Source organism: Carcharodon carcharias, chromosome 14 (genome assembly GCF_017639515.1).
Source record: "Carcharodon carcharias isolate sCarCar2 chromosome 14, sCarCar2.pri, whole genome shotgun sequence".
Classification (NCBI taxonomy): Eukaryota; Metazoa; Chordata; class Chondrichthyes; order Lamniformes; family Lamnidae; genus Carcharodon; species Carcharodon carcharias.
In genome coordinates this window covers 116,076,462-116,094,625 of record NC_054480.1, presented here as the reverse complement: position 1 = coordinate 116,094,625, position 18,164 = coordinate 116,076,462, and the positions used below count along the sequence as shown (strand labels likewise).

The following is an 18,164-nucleotide window of genomic DNA, read 5'->3' as shown; positions in this document are numbered from 1 at the left end:
TTAAAGTCCCCAGAACACAAAATAGGACAGAGTGTTTGGAAAGGGCTAGGAATCTAACTTCAAGCACATCAGATAAAGGGACGACAATGAGAAAGGGGATGGGAAATATAGGACTGAAGGTGTTGTATCTGAATGCACGCAGTATACGAAATAAGGTAAATGAGCTTGTGGCACAGATTGAAATTGGCAGCTATGATAAGGTGGGCATCACGGAGCCATGGCTGCAAGGGGATCAGGACTGGGAGCTAAATATCCAAGGATATACATCCTATCGAAAAGATAGGCAGGTTGGCAGAGGGGGTGGGGTTGCTTTGTTAGTAAGAAATGAAATTAAATCAATAGCAAGAAATGACGTAGGGTCAGATGATGTAGAATCTGTGTGGGTAGAGTTGAGGAACCGCAAAGGTAAAATAACCATAATGGGAGTTATGTACAGGCCTCCGAACAGTAGTCAGGATGTGAGGCACAAGATACACCAAGAGATAGAAAAGGCATGTAAGAAAGGCAAGGTTACAATGATCATGAGGGATTTCAATATGCAGGTAGACTGGGAAAATCAGGTTGCTAGTGGATTCCAAGAAAAGGAATTTGTGGAATGTCTACGAGATGCTTTTTGGAGCAGCTTGTGGTGGAGCCCATTAGGGAACAGGCAGTTCTAGATTTAGTGATATGTAATAAGGCAGATTTGATAAGGGCGCTTAAGGTGAAGGAACCCTTAGGAGGAAGTGACCATAATATGATAGAATTTACCCTGCAATCTGAGAGGAAAAAGCTGGAATCAGATGGAACGGTATTACAGTTGAATAAAAGTAACTACAGAGGCATGAGGGAGGAGCTGGTCAGAATTGACTGGGAAATGAGCCTAACAGGAAAGACAGTGGAACAGCAATGGCAGGAGTTTCTGGGAGTAATTTGGGAGACACAGCAAAAATTCATCCTGAGGAAGAAGAAGCATTCTAAAGGGAGGACAAGGCAACCATGGCTGACAAGGGAAGACAGGGACAGCATAAAAGCTAAAGAGAAAGCATACAATGCGGCGAAGAGCAGTGGGAAACCAGGGGATTGGGAAGCCTACCAAGAACAACAGAGGAGAACTGAAAAAGAAATAAGGAGGGAGAAGATTAAATATGAGGGTAAACTAGCCAGTAATATAAAAGATTGCAAGAGTTTTTAGATATATAAAGGGTAAGAGAGAGGCAAAAGTGGGCATTGGGCCACTGGAAAATGACGCTGGAGAAGTAGTAGTGGGGAACAAAGAAAGGGCGGAGGAACTGAATAGGTACTTTGTGTCAGTCTTCACAGTGGAAGACACAAGTAACATCCCCAAAGTTCAAGAGAGTCGGGGGGGCAGAGGTGAGTATGGTGGCCATTACCAAGGAGAAGGTGCTAGGAAAACTGAAAGGTCTGAAGGTGGATAAATCACCTGGACCAGATGGATTATACCCCAGAGTTCTGAAGGAGATAGCTGAAGAGATAGTGGAGGCATTAGTGGTGATCTTCCAGGAATCACTGGAGTCAGGGAGGGTCCCAGAGGACTGGAAAATCGCTAATGTAACCCCCCCGTTTAAGAAGGGAGTGAGGCAAAAGACGGGAAATTACAGGCCGATTAGCCTGACCTCGGTCGTTGGTAAGATTTTAGAATCCATTATTAAGGATGAGATTTCAGACTACCTGGAAGTGCATGGTAAAATAGGGCAAAGTCAGCATGGTTTCATCGAGGGGAGGTCATGCCTGACCAATTCTTTGAGAAGGTAATGAGTAGGTTAAACAAAGGAGAGCCAATGGATGTTATCTACTTTGACTTCCAGAAGGCCTTTGACAATGTGCCGCACAGGAGGCTGCTCAGTAAGATAACAGCCCATGGTGTTAGAGGCAAGGTACTAGCATGGATAGAAGATTGGCTGTCTGGCAGGAGGCAGAGAGTGGAGATAAGGGGGTCCTTCTCAGGATGGCAGCTGGTGACTAGCGGAGTTCCACAGGGGTCAGTGTTGGGACCACAACTTTTCACTTTATACTTGAATGATCTAGATGAAGGAACTGATGGCTAAGTTTACAGATGATACAAAGAAAGGTGGAGGGACAGGTAGTATTGAGGAGATGGGGAGGTTGCAGAAGGATTTGGACAGGTTAGGAGAATGGGCAAAGAAGTGGCATATGGAATACAACGTGGGGAAGTGAGAGGTCATGCACTTTGGTAGGAAGAATAGAAGCATAGACTATTTTCTAAATGGGGAGAGAATTCAGAAATCTGGAGTGCAAAGGGACTTGGGAGTCCTAGTCCAGGATTCTCTTAAGGTTAACTTGCAGGTTGAGTCGGTAATTAGGAAGGCAAATGCAATGTTGGCATTTATTTCAAGAGGACTAGAATATAAAAGCAGGGATATGCTGCTGAGGCTTTATAAGGCTCTGGTCAGACCACATTTAGAATATCGTGAGCAATTTTGGGCCCCGTATCTCAGGAAGGATGTGCTGGCCCTGAAGAGGGTCCAGAGGAGGTTCACGAGAACGATCCCAGGAATGAAAGGCTTATCATATGAGGGACTTTTGAGGACTCTGGGTCTATACTTGATGGAGTTTAGAAGGATGAGGGGAGATCTGATTGAAACTTACAGAATACTGAAAGGCCTGGATGGAGTGGACGTGGGGAAGATGTTTCCATTAGTAGGAGAGACTAGGACCCGAGGGCACAGCCTCAGAGTAAAGGGAAGACCTTTTAGAACAGAGATGAGGAGAAACTTCTTTAGCCAGAGAGTGGTGAATCTATGGAATTCATTACCACAGAAGGCTGTGGCGGCCAGGTCATTGAGTGTATTTAAGACCGAGATAGATAGGTTCTTGATTGGTAAGGGGATCAAAGGTTACGGGGAGAAGGCAGGAGAATGGGGTTGGGAAACTTATCAGTCATGATTGAATGGCAGAGCAGATTCAATGGGCCGAATGGCCTACTTTCTGCTCCTATGTCTTATGGTCTAACTCTGGTTCAATGAAGAGTGCAGGAGGGCATGCCAGGCGCAACATCAGGCATACCTAAAAATCAGGTTTCAACCTGGTGAAGCTACAACACAGTACTACTTAAGTGCCGAACAGCATAAACAGCAAGTGATAGACAGAACTAAGTGATTCCACAACCAATGGATCAGATCTAAACTCTGCAGTCCTGCCACATCCAGTCGTGAATGGTGATAATTAATTAAACAACTCATTGGAGAACGAGGCTTCAGAAATATGCCCATCCTCATTGCTGGGAGAGCCCAGATCATCAGTGCAAAAGATAAGGCTGGAGCATTTGCTACCATCTTCAGTCAGTAGTGCTGAGTGGATGATCCATCTCAGCTTCCTCCAGAGGTCCCCAGCATCACAGATGCCAGTCTTCAGCCAATTCAATTCACTCCACATGATATCAAGAAACGGCTGAATGCACTGTATACTGCAAAGGCTATGGGCCCTGACAATATTCTGACAATAGTAGAAAAGACTTGTGCCCCAGAACTTGTTGCGCCCCAAGCCAAGCTGTTCCAGTGCAGCTATAATACTGGCATCTATCTGGCAATGTGGAAAGTTGCCCAGGTATGTCTTGTACACAAAAAGCAGGATAAATCCAACCCGACCAATTACCGCTCCATCAGTCTAATCGCAATCATCAACAGTACTATCAAGTGACACTTGTGTACCATCTACAAGATGCACTGCAGGAACTCACCAAGCCTCCTTAGACAGCACCTTCCAAACCCATGACCTCTACCATCTAGAAGGACAAGGACAAGGACAGCTGACACATGGGAATACCACCATCTTGAAGTTCCCCTCCAAACCACTCACCATTCTGACTTGGAAATATATCGCCATTCCTTCACTGTCACTAGGTCAAAATCCTGAACTTCCTCCCTAATAGCAATGTGGGTGTACCTACACCACATGGACTGCAGCAGTTCAAGGCAGCTGACCCTCACTTTGTCAAGGGCAATTAGGGATGGGCAATAAATGCTGGCCTAGCCAGTGACGCCACTGAATGAATGAATGAACGAATAAAAAAAATCTGTTTCAGGTGGACTCATTCAGTAAGTATCTGACCCCAGATAAACTGAACAAGCGGCAAAAGTTAAGAAACAGTGAAGTTCTGGGCCTGAAAGAGTTCATCATTGCAAAGTAAAGATAGTTTAGTAAGACCCTAATACAATGGGTGTACCTAGATCACACGGACTGCAGTGGTTCAAGATGACAACTCACCACCACCTTCTCAAGGGCAACTAGGGATGGGCAATAAATGCTGGCCCAGCCAGCGAACCCCACATCTCATGAATGAATATTTTTAAAATCCTTTCCTCGTGATAAGTGCACTGTATTGGCATAATTCAGTTGGCAGCACTCACCTCTAACTCAGAAGGTTGGCTGCCAGCTTTTGACAAGTTCAAATTCAGCAAGAGGCAGAATTTAGGGAAAAAGTTTTAAAAGCTGTATTATAGCAAATAATTTCAACTATTGTGCAGCTTCAACATTAACTGGCATTGAGAATATTTTATTTACTGCAGTGATCTCACATTTTAAGGATTTTCTGACTACTATCTCTTTGCCTTCTCTTTATTCAGATGCTATAGACGTAGATGTGTCGCCACTGATTTCCTAATGACATTTTGTATATTTATATAATATTTTGCATTACTTCAATATGTTAGAAATCATTTCCTTTATTTCTAGTTACAGTATAATGAATTTGTTTAGGGTTAGTATTTATTTTAATAAGATTTTAATTTTATAAATAACCAAGAGCCAGTTACTCCTTTTCCTGCTGATGGCACTGAATTTAACCTGTCCCATTTGATATATACTGTAAATCTAACATAAGAAAATATCTTCCTAAACCCCAGAAAATTGGACTTTGCATTACTAACCAATTGCTCAATACTGTCAAGCCAAAAACACATACTAAGTGCAAGTAAAAAAACTTACATTTATATAGCACCTTTCATAATTTCAGGATATCTGAAAGCGCTTTACAGCCAATGTACTTTTTACAATACAACCCCTGTTGTACTTTAGGAAACATAGCAGCCAATTTGTGCAGAGCAAAGTCCCACCTACAACAATGTAAAAATAACAACTCCATAATCTGCTTTTTAGATAATGGTTGAGGGATAAATATGAGTCAATACACCAGCAAGAATTTCCATGCTCTTCTTTGAAATAGTGCTTTGGCATTTTTAACATTCAGTTCAAAGGGCCTCAATTTAACAACTCATCAACTCAACCTTCAACAGTGCCGCATTCCCTTAAGTTTACATCCACGAAAGTGTCAGCCTAGATTTGTGCTCAAATCCTTAAGTGAGGCTTGAAGCAGCAACTACTCGACTCAGAGGCAAGAATACTGCCCATTGTATAACATAGCATATATTCAACATAACATTACTTAACCAACATCACCAAAAATGAGTTTGTCACTTTGATTCATTATTTGAGATCTTGTTCTGTGCAAATGGGTTGGCATTTCATTAACGGTCACACATTGTACATTGCTCTTCGAGGTGTTTCCTAAAGCTAAACTAACGTATTATAGAAATTCATGTCTCTTTTACAATAAATTGTAGTCACAGTATTTAAGACTTTTAAACTTCCAGCACTTTCCCATCACTGAACAAGTACAATGGAAAGATGAGACAGGCCAGATCCAAAAACCCACCTTGCTCCTCCTCGTTCTTCAAGTCCGTGCTGAAAGCAATCAGATTTCTGCAGGACCAGGCGCACACTAAGGATACAGACGGGCAATAATTGCTCTTCGGCCGCTTCTCCCACTCACAGACGTACGCAACATCCATGTTTGTTGATCCCGGCACTTGTCCGCCCGGGTCCCTTACGCACCCTGAGCGCAAGCGCGTCTCAGCCGCCAGATTCCCGCACACCCAGAGCGCAGGCGCACCTATCACCCATCCGCTTACCCTTCACACGAGTGCGCATGCGTACTTCACCCTCTCGCTTTTCACCCACCCAGGACGCATGTGCGCCTTACCTCCCCACTTCCCTCACATCCGGAACGCAGGAGTGCCCTGCTCCTTCACACCCAGAGCGCAAGCGCGCCCGCGCCACCGCCCCCACCACCCCCACCACCCCGACACAGAGCGCAAGCGCGCCGGAAGTTCTGATCGGCTGTTCGACTCTGTGCGCGCGTCATCAAATGAACGGTTGTTTCTTGCGATGGCTGAGCTCGGATTCCGCAAATTCGTGGATTCTGTGTTTTTTCGAATTATTGTTAAAATATTTCTGTGCTATAAAGCGTAGATCGTTCTAGTTTCAATCTTAACTTGATTTTTATCTTCATAGATGCTGCTATATCTTAGTTTTTATTTCACATTTGCAGTTATTTATATACAGAGACGGGGAGGAGAAAGGGAGGAAAACAAAAGGACAGTTTTGCGATAGGTTGAAAGGGAGGAATGATTAAGGGACGAAAGAACCGGGAGACTTTTTATTCATTTAAAGGATGATCGTTGCTGGCGAGGCTGGCATTTATTGTCCATCCCCAGTTGCCCTTGAGAAGGTGGTGGTGTGCTGCCTTCTTGAACCACTGCAGTCCCTGTGGTGTAGGTACACCCACAGTGCAGTTAGGGAGGGAGTTCCAGGATTTTGATCCAGCGACAGTAAAGGAACGGTGATATATTTTCAAAACAGGATTGTGAGTGACTTGGAGGGAAACTTCCAGGTGATGGTGTTCCCATGTATTTGCTGCCCTAGATCGTAGTGGTCGTGGGTTTGGAAGCTGCTGAGGAGCTTTGGTGAGTTGCTGCAGTGCATCTTGTAGATGGTACACACTGCTGCCACTGTTAGTCAGTGGTGGTGAGATTGGCACCCTTTCCACAAACATTCAATCGGGGGCTGCTTTGACCTGGATGGTGTCAAGCTTCTTGAGTGTTGTGGGAGCTGCACTCATCCAGGCAAATGGAGAGTTTTCCACACGATCCTGACTTGTGCTCTGCAGATGGTGGACCGGCTTTGGGGAGTCAGGAGAGAAGTTACTCGTCGCAGGATTCCTAATCTCTGACCTATTCTTGTAACCATAGTATTTGTATGGCTAGTCCAATTCAGTTTCTGGTCAGTGTAACCCTCAGGATGTTGATAGTGGAAAATTAAGTGATGGCAATGCCACTGAATGTTCAGGGACGATGGTTATATTCTCTCTTGTTGGAGATGGTCATTGCCTGGCACTTATGTGGTGCGAATGTTACTTGCCACTTGTCAGCCCAAGCCTGGATATTGTCCAGGTCTTGCTGCATTTGGGTATGGACTGCTTCAGTATCTGAGGAGTTGTGAGTGGTGCTGAATATTGTGCAATCATCAGCAAACATCCCCATTTCTGACCTTATGATGGAAGGAAGGTCATTGATGAAGCAGCTGAGTTGGGTCTGGGTCACTACCCTGAGGAACTCCTGAGGAACTGAGATGATTGACCTTCAACAACTACAACCATCTTCCTTTGTGCTCGAAATGACTCCAACCAGAGGAGATTTTTTCCACCGTTTCCCATTGACTTCAGTTTTGCCAGGGCTCCTTGATGCCACACTCAGTCAAATTCTGCCTTGATGTCAAAGGTAGTTGCTCTCACCTCGCCACTGGAGATCAACTCTTTTGTCCATGTTTGAACCAAGGCTGTAATGAGGTCAGAAGCTGAGTGACCCAAACTGAGCATCAGTGAGCAGGTTATCACTAAGCAAGTGCTGCTTGATAGCACTGTTGATGATCCCTTCCATCATGTTACTGATGATCAAGAGCACACTGATGGGGCTGTAATTGGCCAGGTTGGATTTGTCAAACTTTTGTGTACAGGACATACCTGGGCAATTTTCCACATTGCTGGGTAGATACCAGTGTTGTAGCTATACTGGAACAGCTTGGCTAGGGGTGCGGCAAGATCTGGAGCACAAATCATCTGTGCTAATGCTGGAATATTGTCAGGGCCCATAGCCTTTGAAGTATCTAGTGCCTTCAGCGCTCTCTTGATATCATGTGGAGTGAATTGAATTGGCTTCATGGATGCCCAGTCTTGAGTTGCTAGATCTGTTCGAAAACTATCCCATTTAGCAGTGGTAGTGCCACACAGCACAATGGAGAGTATCTTCAGTGTGAAGACAGAACTTCGTTTCCACAAGGACTGTGAGGTGGTCACTCCTACCGATACTGTCATGGACAGATGAATCTGCTGCAGGCAGATAAGGTTGAGGTATGTTTTTCCCTCTTGTTGATTTCACCACCACCTGCTGCAGACCCAGTCTAACAGCTATGTCCTTTATGACTTGGCCTGTGGTGGTGCTACCAAGGCATTCTTGGTGATGAACACTGAAGTCACCCTCAGTGCTTCCTCTGATGTTTGGGCTCCACCATCATTGAGGACGGGGGAAGGAGTACTGATTCATCAGCTGGAGGTTGGTGGAGTGTGGTAATCAGCAGGAGGTTTCCTTGCCCATGTTTGACCTGATGCCTTGAGACTTCATGGGAGCTGTAGTTGAATTTGAGGGCTCCCAGTGCAACTCCCAACTGTATACCACTGTTCCGGGGGCATGATTCCGGAAGGATGACTTTGTCAGGCTGTTGCTTGTCTCAGGCTATCTGAGACAGCCCTCCCAATTTTGGCACAAGTCCCCAGGAGGACTTTGCAGGTTTGGGTTTGCTGTTGTCGTTTTCAGTGCCTTGGTCAATGCCCTGGGTGCTCGGTGTGGTTTCATTCGTTGTTGTTGACTCTTTGGCAGTTTGATACAATCAATTGGCTTGCTAGACCATTTAAGAGTCACAAATTGACTCCAGTTCCCATGAAGTTTCATGGCATCAGGCATCAGGCCAAATATGGGCAAGGAAACCTCCTGTTGATGTAGGCCAGACCAGTTTCCTTCCCTAAAGGGCATTAGTGAACAACAATGGTCATCATTAGACTTTTAATTCAAGTTCCACCATCTGCAGTGCTGGGCTTTGAATCCAGGTCCCCGGAGCATTATCCTGAATCTCTGAATGGTCCAGTGACAATACCATTACGCCACCATCTCCCCATTATGGGGTTTCTGAAGTAGAAACATTTTTGTATGTGGGGAGAATATAATGGGAGTACTAATTGTACATTGAAATTCTATGCTTGCAAAAATACATCTGTTTTTGCTCCCCAACCACTACACAAACACTTATAATATAGTGAGCAGAATGGCCACAAGGTGGTGTAGTGATCAGTGATTACAGCATCAACTTATGTTTTTATATATATATAGAAATATATATATATGAGGCCATGGAGGAATTTGAAAACAAGGATCAGAATTTTAAAATCAAGGTGTTACTTCACTCGTTGTGGTTATTGGAGGTCAATCATCTCAGTTTCAGGACATCTCTGCAGGAGTTCCTCAGGGTAGTGTTCTAGGCCCAACCATCTTCAGCTGCTTCATCAATGACCTTCCATCATAATGTCAGAATTGGGGATGTTAGCTGATGATTGCTAAACATTGTGCACCATTCGCGACTCCTGAGACAATGAAGCACTCCATGTCCAAATGCAGCAAGACTTGGCCAGTATGCAGGCTTAGGCTGACAAGTGGCAAGTAACATTCGCACCACATAAGTGCCAGGCAATGACCATCTCCAACAAGAGAAAATCTAACCATCGCCCCTTGACATTCAAAGGCATTACCATCACTGAATCCCCCACTATCAACATCCTAGGGGTTACTGAACTGGACTAGCCATGTAAATACTGTGGCTACAAGAGCAGGTTAGAGGCTAGGAATCCTGTGACAAGTAACTCCTCTCCTGACTTCCCCAAAGCCTGTCTACCATCTACAAGGCACAAGTCAGGAGTGTGATGGAATACTCTCCACTTGTCTGGATGAGTGCAGCTCCCACAACACTTATGAAGCTTGACACCGTCCAGGACTAAGCAGCCTGCTTGATTGGCACCCCTTCCACAAATATTCACTCCCTCCACCAGTGACACATAATAGCAGCAGTGCGTACCATCTACAAGATGCACTGCAGGAATTCACCAAGGCTCCTTAGACAGCACCTTCCAAACCCATGACCACTACCATCTAGAATGACATGGGCAGCAGATAGATGGGAACACCACCAGCCGGAAGTTCCCCTCCAAATCACTCACCATCCTGACTTGGAAATATATTGCTGTTCCTTCACTGTTGCTGGGTCAAAATCCCTTAACAGCACTGTGGGTGTGCCTACACCACATGGACTGCACCGGTTCAAGAAGGCTGCTCAACACCATCTTCTCAAGGGCAACTAAGGATGGGCATTAATGCTGGCCCAACCAGTGAAGCCCATGTCCCGGGAATGAATTAAAAAATCTCACTTTTGCTCCTTATCCTGGCATGGCCCTGACCTGTCCTGTGCTGGCTGTTCCTTTTCCTTCTTCAGCAATCCAGATAATGCAGGAGAGTGCAGTGTACAGAGTCACCTCTGGGCATCTAGTCAGCATAGTTAGCAGGACTGTATAATGATCGTGATTAGTGTAGGCTATGTAGTAAGCACAGGAAGCAGAGTAACTTTGGGATGATGTAGCAGGTATAGTGAGCAGACAGCAGGATGTAGTGAATGTGCCTTTCATATACTTGGGATATCCCAAAGCACTTTATAGCAACGTCTTTCCTTTTGCTTTTACTGCAAAAGTAAAGATAAACTTGAGGGTTCAAATCTATTTGGTTAGACTTAAGGAACAATAAGGGTGCTATAATGCTGCTGGTTGTTGACTGTAGGCCACCAAATTGTGAGAAATAGTTTAGAGGAGCAAATTTTCAGGCATATTTCAGAAAGATGCAGAAATCTTGTGAAATTGAGGTACTTTAGTTATCCTAATATAGACTGAGGAGATACTCTAATGGGCAAAGGCAGGGGTGAGGGAAATTCCTGAAATGTATACAAGAGAACTTTTTTTGGTAACTATGTTTCTAGCCCAATGAGGAAGCAAGTTCTGGGAAATGAAGTGGGGCAAATGGAGCATGTTTCAGTATGACAGAATTTGGAGAATAGTGATCATAATATCATAAGGTTTAGAATAGTTACAGAAAAAAAGGCAAAGAAAAATCAAGTGTAAATATGTTCAACTGGAGGATGCCTAACTTCAGTGAGCTGAAAAGGGCCTCGTAGTTTTGGGGAGGGGGGTGGTTGGGGTGGGGGGGTGGGGTGGTCGGTGGATTGAAATCAAAAATAAGTAGGCAAAACAATCAAGGTCTTCAAAAAGGAGATAGTTAGGTACAAAGTAGACACATTCTCATAAGGGGGAAAGGAAGGTCATCAAATGCTAGAGTTCCCTGAATGACTAGTGATATTGAAATTAAAATGATACAGAAAAAGCAGGCCTATGATAAATGTCAGGTTCATAATTCAGTAGAGCCAAGCTGCATAGAGTACAAAGGCAAACTGAAAAAGGAAATAAGAGGGCCAAAGAGAGCGCATAAGAATAGATTAACAGGAAATATAATAAAGAACCCAAAAATCTTTTGTAAACCTATAAGTAGTAAAAGGGTAGTCAAAGGAAGAGTGGGGTTGATTAGGGATCAAAGAGGAGATCTAATTGTGGAGACAGAGGGCATGGGTGAGATACTAAATGAGTCCTTTTCTACAGTCTTTACTAAAGAGGATGTTGCCAAAGTTACAGCAGAGGGAACTAAGTAGAGAAATTGGACAGGATAAAATTCAGTAAAGAGAATATACTTAAAGGTTGGTAGTACTCAAAATATAAAAGTCACTGGCTCCTGACAGGATGCATCCTAGATTGCCGAGGGAAGTAGGGATTGAAATTGTAGGGGCTCTATCCGCAATCTTGCAATTCCCCCATAGATGTGAGAGTAGTGCCAGAGGACAGGAGGATTGCAACTGTTACACCCCTGTTCAGAAAAAAGGGAAGTGATAAACCCAGCAACTACAGACCAGTCAGACTATGATGGGGAAATTTAGTCAATATCGAGGATGAAATTAATTGGCACTTGAAACGGTATGAGTTCAAAAATGAAAGCAAGCATTATTTTTTTAAGATAAATCATATTTGATTAACTTAATTGCATTCTTTAATGAAATAGTGGGGAGAGTTGTTGAGGAGTGTGGCTCTTGTGTGAATGGACTTTCAAAAGGCATTTGATGGAATACGGAATAAAACTGCTGGAAAAATTGAAGCCCATGAGATTAAAGGGACACTGACTAAGGGACAGAAAGCAGAGAGTATTGGTGAACAGTTGTTTTTCAGGAGGGAAATATATAGTGGTATTCCCCAGGAGTTAGTATTAGGACCACTGCTCTTCTGAATATATATCAATGACTTGGGTACACAGGGCATAAGTTCAAAGTTTGAAAATGACACAAAACTCGGAAATACAATAAAGAGTGGGGAGGATTACAACAGGGTTCAGGAGGACATGATGTCAGGACAGTGAGGATGCAGAAAGAGGGAAGAGAAGGACTGTTTCACAAACAATTGCAGAAGTGCTGGTGTTTACATCTTTTGATATTTACTGTATTCCTGGGTCTTTCACATTCATGATGACAAAATGGTAGCAAAGTACCTACAGTCTACAATGTCCATTTCTGTGCAGTTTTACTCCAGTAAGCATTATAATGACTGGCTTTAGAGGTAGCAAAGTGATGAAAAAAAGTGAATAAAATTATTTCCAGAATGTGCTAATTTCAGTTGACTTTATTTCTCCCACACTGTTTGAGTTGATAATTTTCTGTGATGACTCGATTGGAGATAGAACTGCTTTGTATTGAAGGGAATTTTCTAATTGTGGTGTTGCTATTGACCTGCGCCTTGGTAAATGCTTCAGACTCTGACCTTCAAATGGTATCAACAAAGGGCAATATTCTCAGTAAATAAACTACAAACTGAGCACTTCTTTAAAGGTGTTTTGTCTTTCCTGCTTGTTTTAAATGGACAATATTATAAAGTGTGAAGTATACTTGTGTCTGATCTTATGACCTGATGTAAATAGAAATGTAGTATAAAACTTAAATGGTCCATGGACATTGTAGGATAAGGGCCTGGCACATAAAGGATAAATATGGGACTGAGTACAGTACTGTCCACACCATGATGTAAGAGAACACATGACTTCACCTGGATCTCAGTGTAGCTTTGGACACAGCTGTGTGTAGAAGCTAGCTTGGAGACAGTTCCTAACCAGGACCTTTACTGTCCTATGTATATAGTTTTTAGTAGTTAATGAATACTTATTACTAAACTACCTAAGACTACGAGTACCTTATTTAGAACTACTGAACTACACCCAACACCTTACAACATGGTGGCAGCTCTTGAAAAAACCCAGAACCCTAGAGAAGCTGGAGCAGAAATTCAAAAGCTGTAAATTAAAGCAGCATTCTGACCTGACTAAAAGCACCTGAAGTGAAGACACAGAGGGAGATCACCTGAGAGAAGCTCCATAGCAGAATTGGAAGCAGAGGGCAGAGGCAAATAATTCCACCGTGCAGCTAAGGACTCTAGAGATCGCATGGAGGTCCAGTTTGAATACCCACAGATTACAGAGCCAAATGATTAAGTTCTTGGCCAGAACTAGTTTTAAAACATTTTTAATCTTTTAAAAGTTAGAGCAGCCTGTTTCTGAAAGCACTGCGGCCAGCTGGATTCAGAGTCAGCGCCATATCACATGGTGGCCAAGCTCACTCTGAACAAAGAAAAAGAATTAATTAAAAATGAATCACAACTAAGTAGGCAGCTTTAAACAATTAGCAAAAACTGGGATTCAATGCTTCCAAGACCCAAGAACATTGAGCAAAGAAGACTCTAACCAGTGGATCCAAGCAGACATTGTTGAAAAAATTTAAATGCTGAGATCGCGAATGCCATTACTGTGGGAGCCCACCAAAACCAGCAAGCGCGGAAACTCCTTTTGTGAAGAAGTATACGGTGGTGCCATCTTGGATTTTCGGAAACCTCAAAGCTGAACGTGCAACTTAAAAATTTTAGCTGTGGATCGGAAATCCACTCTTCCAGATCAATTTGGCCTTATCCAAAGCCCAGATTAATCACAAATTGGAGAAAGATATTCCTTGGATACAAGATTGCTTCAGGTCTGGATTAAAAGACAGAAGCTGAACAAGTTAACATATTGCTTTATTTATATGCTCAATAGCCCATTATATAATAGCTAGACAAGGAATCAATAAATCATTTTCAAAATTTGAGGAAGTTTTAAAATCATTCAACTCTTATTTTAACTTCAGAAGTAACAAATTCCTTGAAAGGGCTAAATTTAATAAAGGTGTCCAGCAATCAGGAGAACCTGTCAACTCCAGCTGAAGGCTGTGATTATGGAGACCTGAAACCTGAGCTAATCAGGGACAGAATAGTTGTAGGAGTGGCGGGCAACGAACTCTCAGACATGCTTCAAGTGAAGGAAGATCTAATCCTTGAGAAAGCCAGCCAGGTCATCAGGCAGTCTGAGATCTATATTAAGGGGAGAAAGCAAACTGTCCAGTTAATGAAACAACATAGAAACAGAGACACTCCAGGCCAAGGAAAGCAATACCCTAACCGAACAGTGCAGCGACCATGCCAGCGAAGCACTCCCAGAGGCATGATCCATGTCCAGCAATTTCAGCCCAATGCTTTCAATGCAACCAAATAGGACACTTCACAAAGTTGTGCAAAGCCAAAACATAAAAATGCACAGAAGATCCCAAGAGGATTCACAAGGTCAAAACAGCACACCAAGAGGGCACACAGCCATGCTTCTTGGATGAGGTCAAAGATCCTGGATTTTTGTTCTGGAATGCAGACATCTCGGTTAATGACCATCTCACAAACTTTAAATTAGACATGGGAGCCAGTGTTAAGGTCCTACTGGACAAATCATCATGGCTGAGAGACCTCTGACTATGAACAACAGACATACCACTTTATGGGCCCAGAGGAATCCATCTTCTAGTCATAGGCATGATTCTGGAACCACTAAGGTATTGCAGCAAACAAATCTTCAAACTGATGTACATCTCCATATCCAGTCTTTTTCTCTACTGAGCAGAGATGCCTGAATCTCCTCAAAATGGCAGAAGATGTAAGACAACCTCTGTTGTACATTATATAGAACTGCATTCTCAAGATCTCCAACCAGAAAAATTCTCTCAACTGGTACTTCAGATCTGAATTGTCTTCTCCCTTTGCAGAGCAGGTTTATCCACATTCATTACAGGTGCCAGAAGCCCCTCATTGGTCAGACCAGCCAATCAATCAGATGGTTACCATGACATCTCAAGTACATAATAGTCACGAGAGGAACAAGCAACGAGAGGAGTCCCAACCTCTGGCTCTGAAGCCAGTTGGAGAGATAAACCCTGAGACCACATAGCAGACAATGCAATCCCCAGCCAGCATGACAGTGCCACAAATAATGCTGGAACAAGAAGCAGCCATCCATTGACGACAGCATGCCACACAGCCAATCGCAAAGGTGAGCTTACTATCAAGTCACAGCCTCACAATAGGGAGAGCCATCTTCCATCCCAGCGTGCATCATGGGGAGCCGCATGAAGGGAGAAGAGAAAAAAAACACTATAGAAATGAGCTCAGAGTTTGTCTGCCTTGTAAAGAGCGGGATAAACCAACTGCCATCTATCACTACAATTGGGGAATGACAAAGAGTGACTCAGAGCCAAAAGAATGGAAAAAAAGAGGATGAAAAAACACCCAGATGCCAGAACAATCTCCAATTCAGCAAAGTTTACCTGCTGCGACAGAGCCTACCACTTCTCCAACAGTAGTGAGAACACGACATGGAAGGGTTATGACACCTCTAGACCACTTGAACCTATAACTCAGAGACTTTAATAGGGGGGAAATGGGGTAGTAGTAATGATGTAAATACATGGGGTAAACTGGGATAACTTGTAAATACGTTGGATAAAGACTTGCAGGGAGGTGTAGTATAAGGGTCTGGCACATAACAGGTTAACAGGGGACTGAGTACAGGACTAACCACACAGTGATGTAAGAGACCACATGACCTGGACATGGGCTCAGTGTCGTGTTGGACAGAGCCATGTGTAGAAAGAAGCAAGCATAGAGACAGCTCCTAGCTTGAACCTTTACTGTACTTATGTATATAGTTTTTAGTAGTTTGAGTACCAGTCACCAGAGAAGGTGATCTAACTGGATGACATCATAAACTATAAATGAGTCTCTGTTGACTCTTGCTGGTGCTTGGGTTTCATGCATAACAAATGACATCCTATATCTTGCCCAAGTGGCCATACCTCATCTATGAGGCTGGACGGCGAATCCTCTGAATGCATTGGTTTATTTTGCTTTCATTGACTTTGCCCAAAGCCCTTTCCTTGTGCTTCTAGCTATCCCAACTGAGTTTGAAAAATATTAACAAAGCAGAGTATGGCAGGAAACATAAAAGAATAGTTTGTGTGGATTCCCTGGATTTATTCAAAAAGTAAAACTAGTGTACTTGAAGATATTCAATAAAGTAATGTGCATGTGTGTGTGGGTGCTGAGCAAGGACAGGATTAGACTCAGTGGTGGTTCCTTCCATGATTCAATAGTCTGCTCACTATTTTGGCTCACAAATGAAGAACAAACACTTATCTTTCATCCTTTAGTAAACTGTCTGAGTTGGGAAGAGGAAGAAGCATGGGGGTGATTTTCAATTTCTGCTGAACTGTTTCTCATCTGAAAAAGATGAAATCCCTATCATTGCAGTTTACCAATGATCAAACCAACTTGATGTTAATGCAATAAAGCCTTTCCTGTTCATCTAGGGGGCATTTCTTCTAAAGGACTCTATGGAGGCCATCTAAAACTCCATGTACTCTAGGAATTTCCACTGCATTGTAGAATTAGGGATCTCTAGCCCAAACAGCCTTATCTCCTTTGGAAAGGTATATGATAATCAATGAACCTATTTTATTAATTATTTTAAATAGCTGATTTATTTCAGGAGCTCCTAATTACAGGTGAAGCAGAGGCAGGGAGGAAAATTGATTTTAATGGGAGCTGCACAAAATTTTACAGAGTAATGAGTCAGTATTCAAACTAGCTGTCCTTTGCGCTTCTAAAATGGGCACACAATGCGAGAGGTGCAGCAAACGTGGCCCTTATGTGTCTTTACATTTTCAAAAACAGACAAAAAACTGAAAAAACACAGGTGAAAGCTATAATTGAGTTATTATTAGGACATTGCTATGAGTCAACAAGTGTACTGCTGCTTTGTAATTTACACACACACATTCTGATGTGCCACTTGATAATTTCTGGAAAAATTGATATAGTTTACAAAACTGAAATTTTTATTCCATCCTTGATCCTTCTATAGTGCACTTCAATTTTAGAGTTTGATAAATGACATGTTTGCCAGTGTTTTCACAGAATAAAAACACATAATTTCAAAAAACAAACTTAAAATTGCTCTGTAAGATAGCGCAATTGGAAGATGCTGAAAGGATTTTACACTAAAGTGTGTTCACTCTTATATCATGATCATCTACAGCATGATTTGTGCTGAAGCTGCATAAACTCAACCTGCATATCTCGTAATGTCCTGAACTGCATGAAGTGAATAACCTGTGTTTCTTGTATGAATCTGAGTTGCGTAGTGAATAACATTTGTTTTTAATACAGGCCTGATCTGAAATTGTCACACATAACTTCCAGTTTGCTTTTAGATTAGAGTTTGCAAGGAACCAAAATCATGGACACACAGCATGAAGTGGTTGGCCAGGTCTTGAACCAGAGGGGTGGCAACTAGTTTCATTAGCAATTCTACCAACAAACTCCTGGAAGGGGTAGGGATTGGAGATTGTGCTCTCCCTTTCCTGTAGATACTAGGTGTAAAAGGATGGAACACACATTCAGTGTCATTTCCAATAAAGGCTGCCAAATGTTGCAATCTCCTTTAAGAAGAAAGCTGCCATAAGTTTAGAAAGTTGATGAAGCTTAAAGAAAAATGGCTGTCCAGGTCAATGTTGTTTAGCCATGAATATAGTGTGGCAAATTTTTACTAATGTTCTTATTTATGAGGAGGACTGAAGTTAAGTTATATTAAATTGATATTTGTTGTAACTGTTACTCTGTGATTTTGCTTACTGGCTCTAAAACAGTTCATCCACAATGCAGTTTCTATCAAAGATGAAAGAAATGAGAACTGACAAAGGTTAACTAACCAGACTAGGGA

General features: G+C 42.8%; 1 protein-coding gene across 4 annotated transcripts in view; it reads right to left on the bottom strand.

The window, feature by feature from the left end:
- med16 (mediator complex subunit 16) overlaps positions 1-5,896 on the bottom strand; it is a 59,609-nt gene extending 53,713 nt beyond the window's left edge. For 3 of the 4 annotated variants that reach the window (XR_005945094.1, XM_041204054.1, XM_041204055.1), the window contains exon 1: positions 5,675-5,895. Coding sequence is in view for 3 of the 4 variants with exons in the window: in XM_041204054.1 (XP_041059988.1) it covers positions 5,675-5,810 (136 nt within the window). In the remaining variant the exon portion in view is untranslated. Of the gene's footprint in view, positions 1-5,674 lie in introns of all 4 variants that reach the window. The other variant, XM_041204056.1, reaches the window with a different exon arrangement.
- Positions 5,897-18,164: the final 12,268 nt, after the last annotated feature.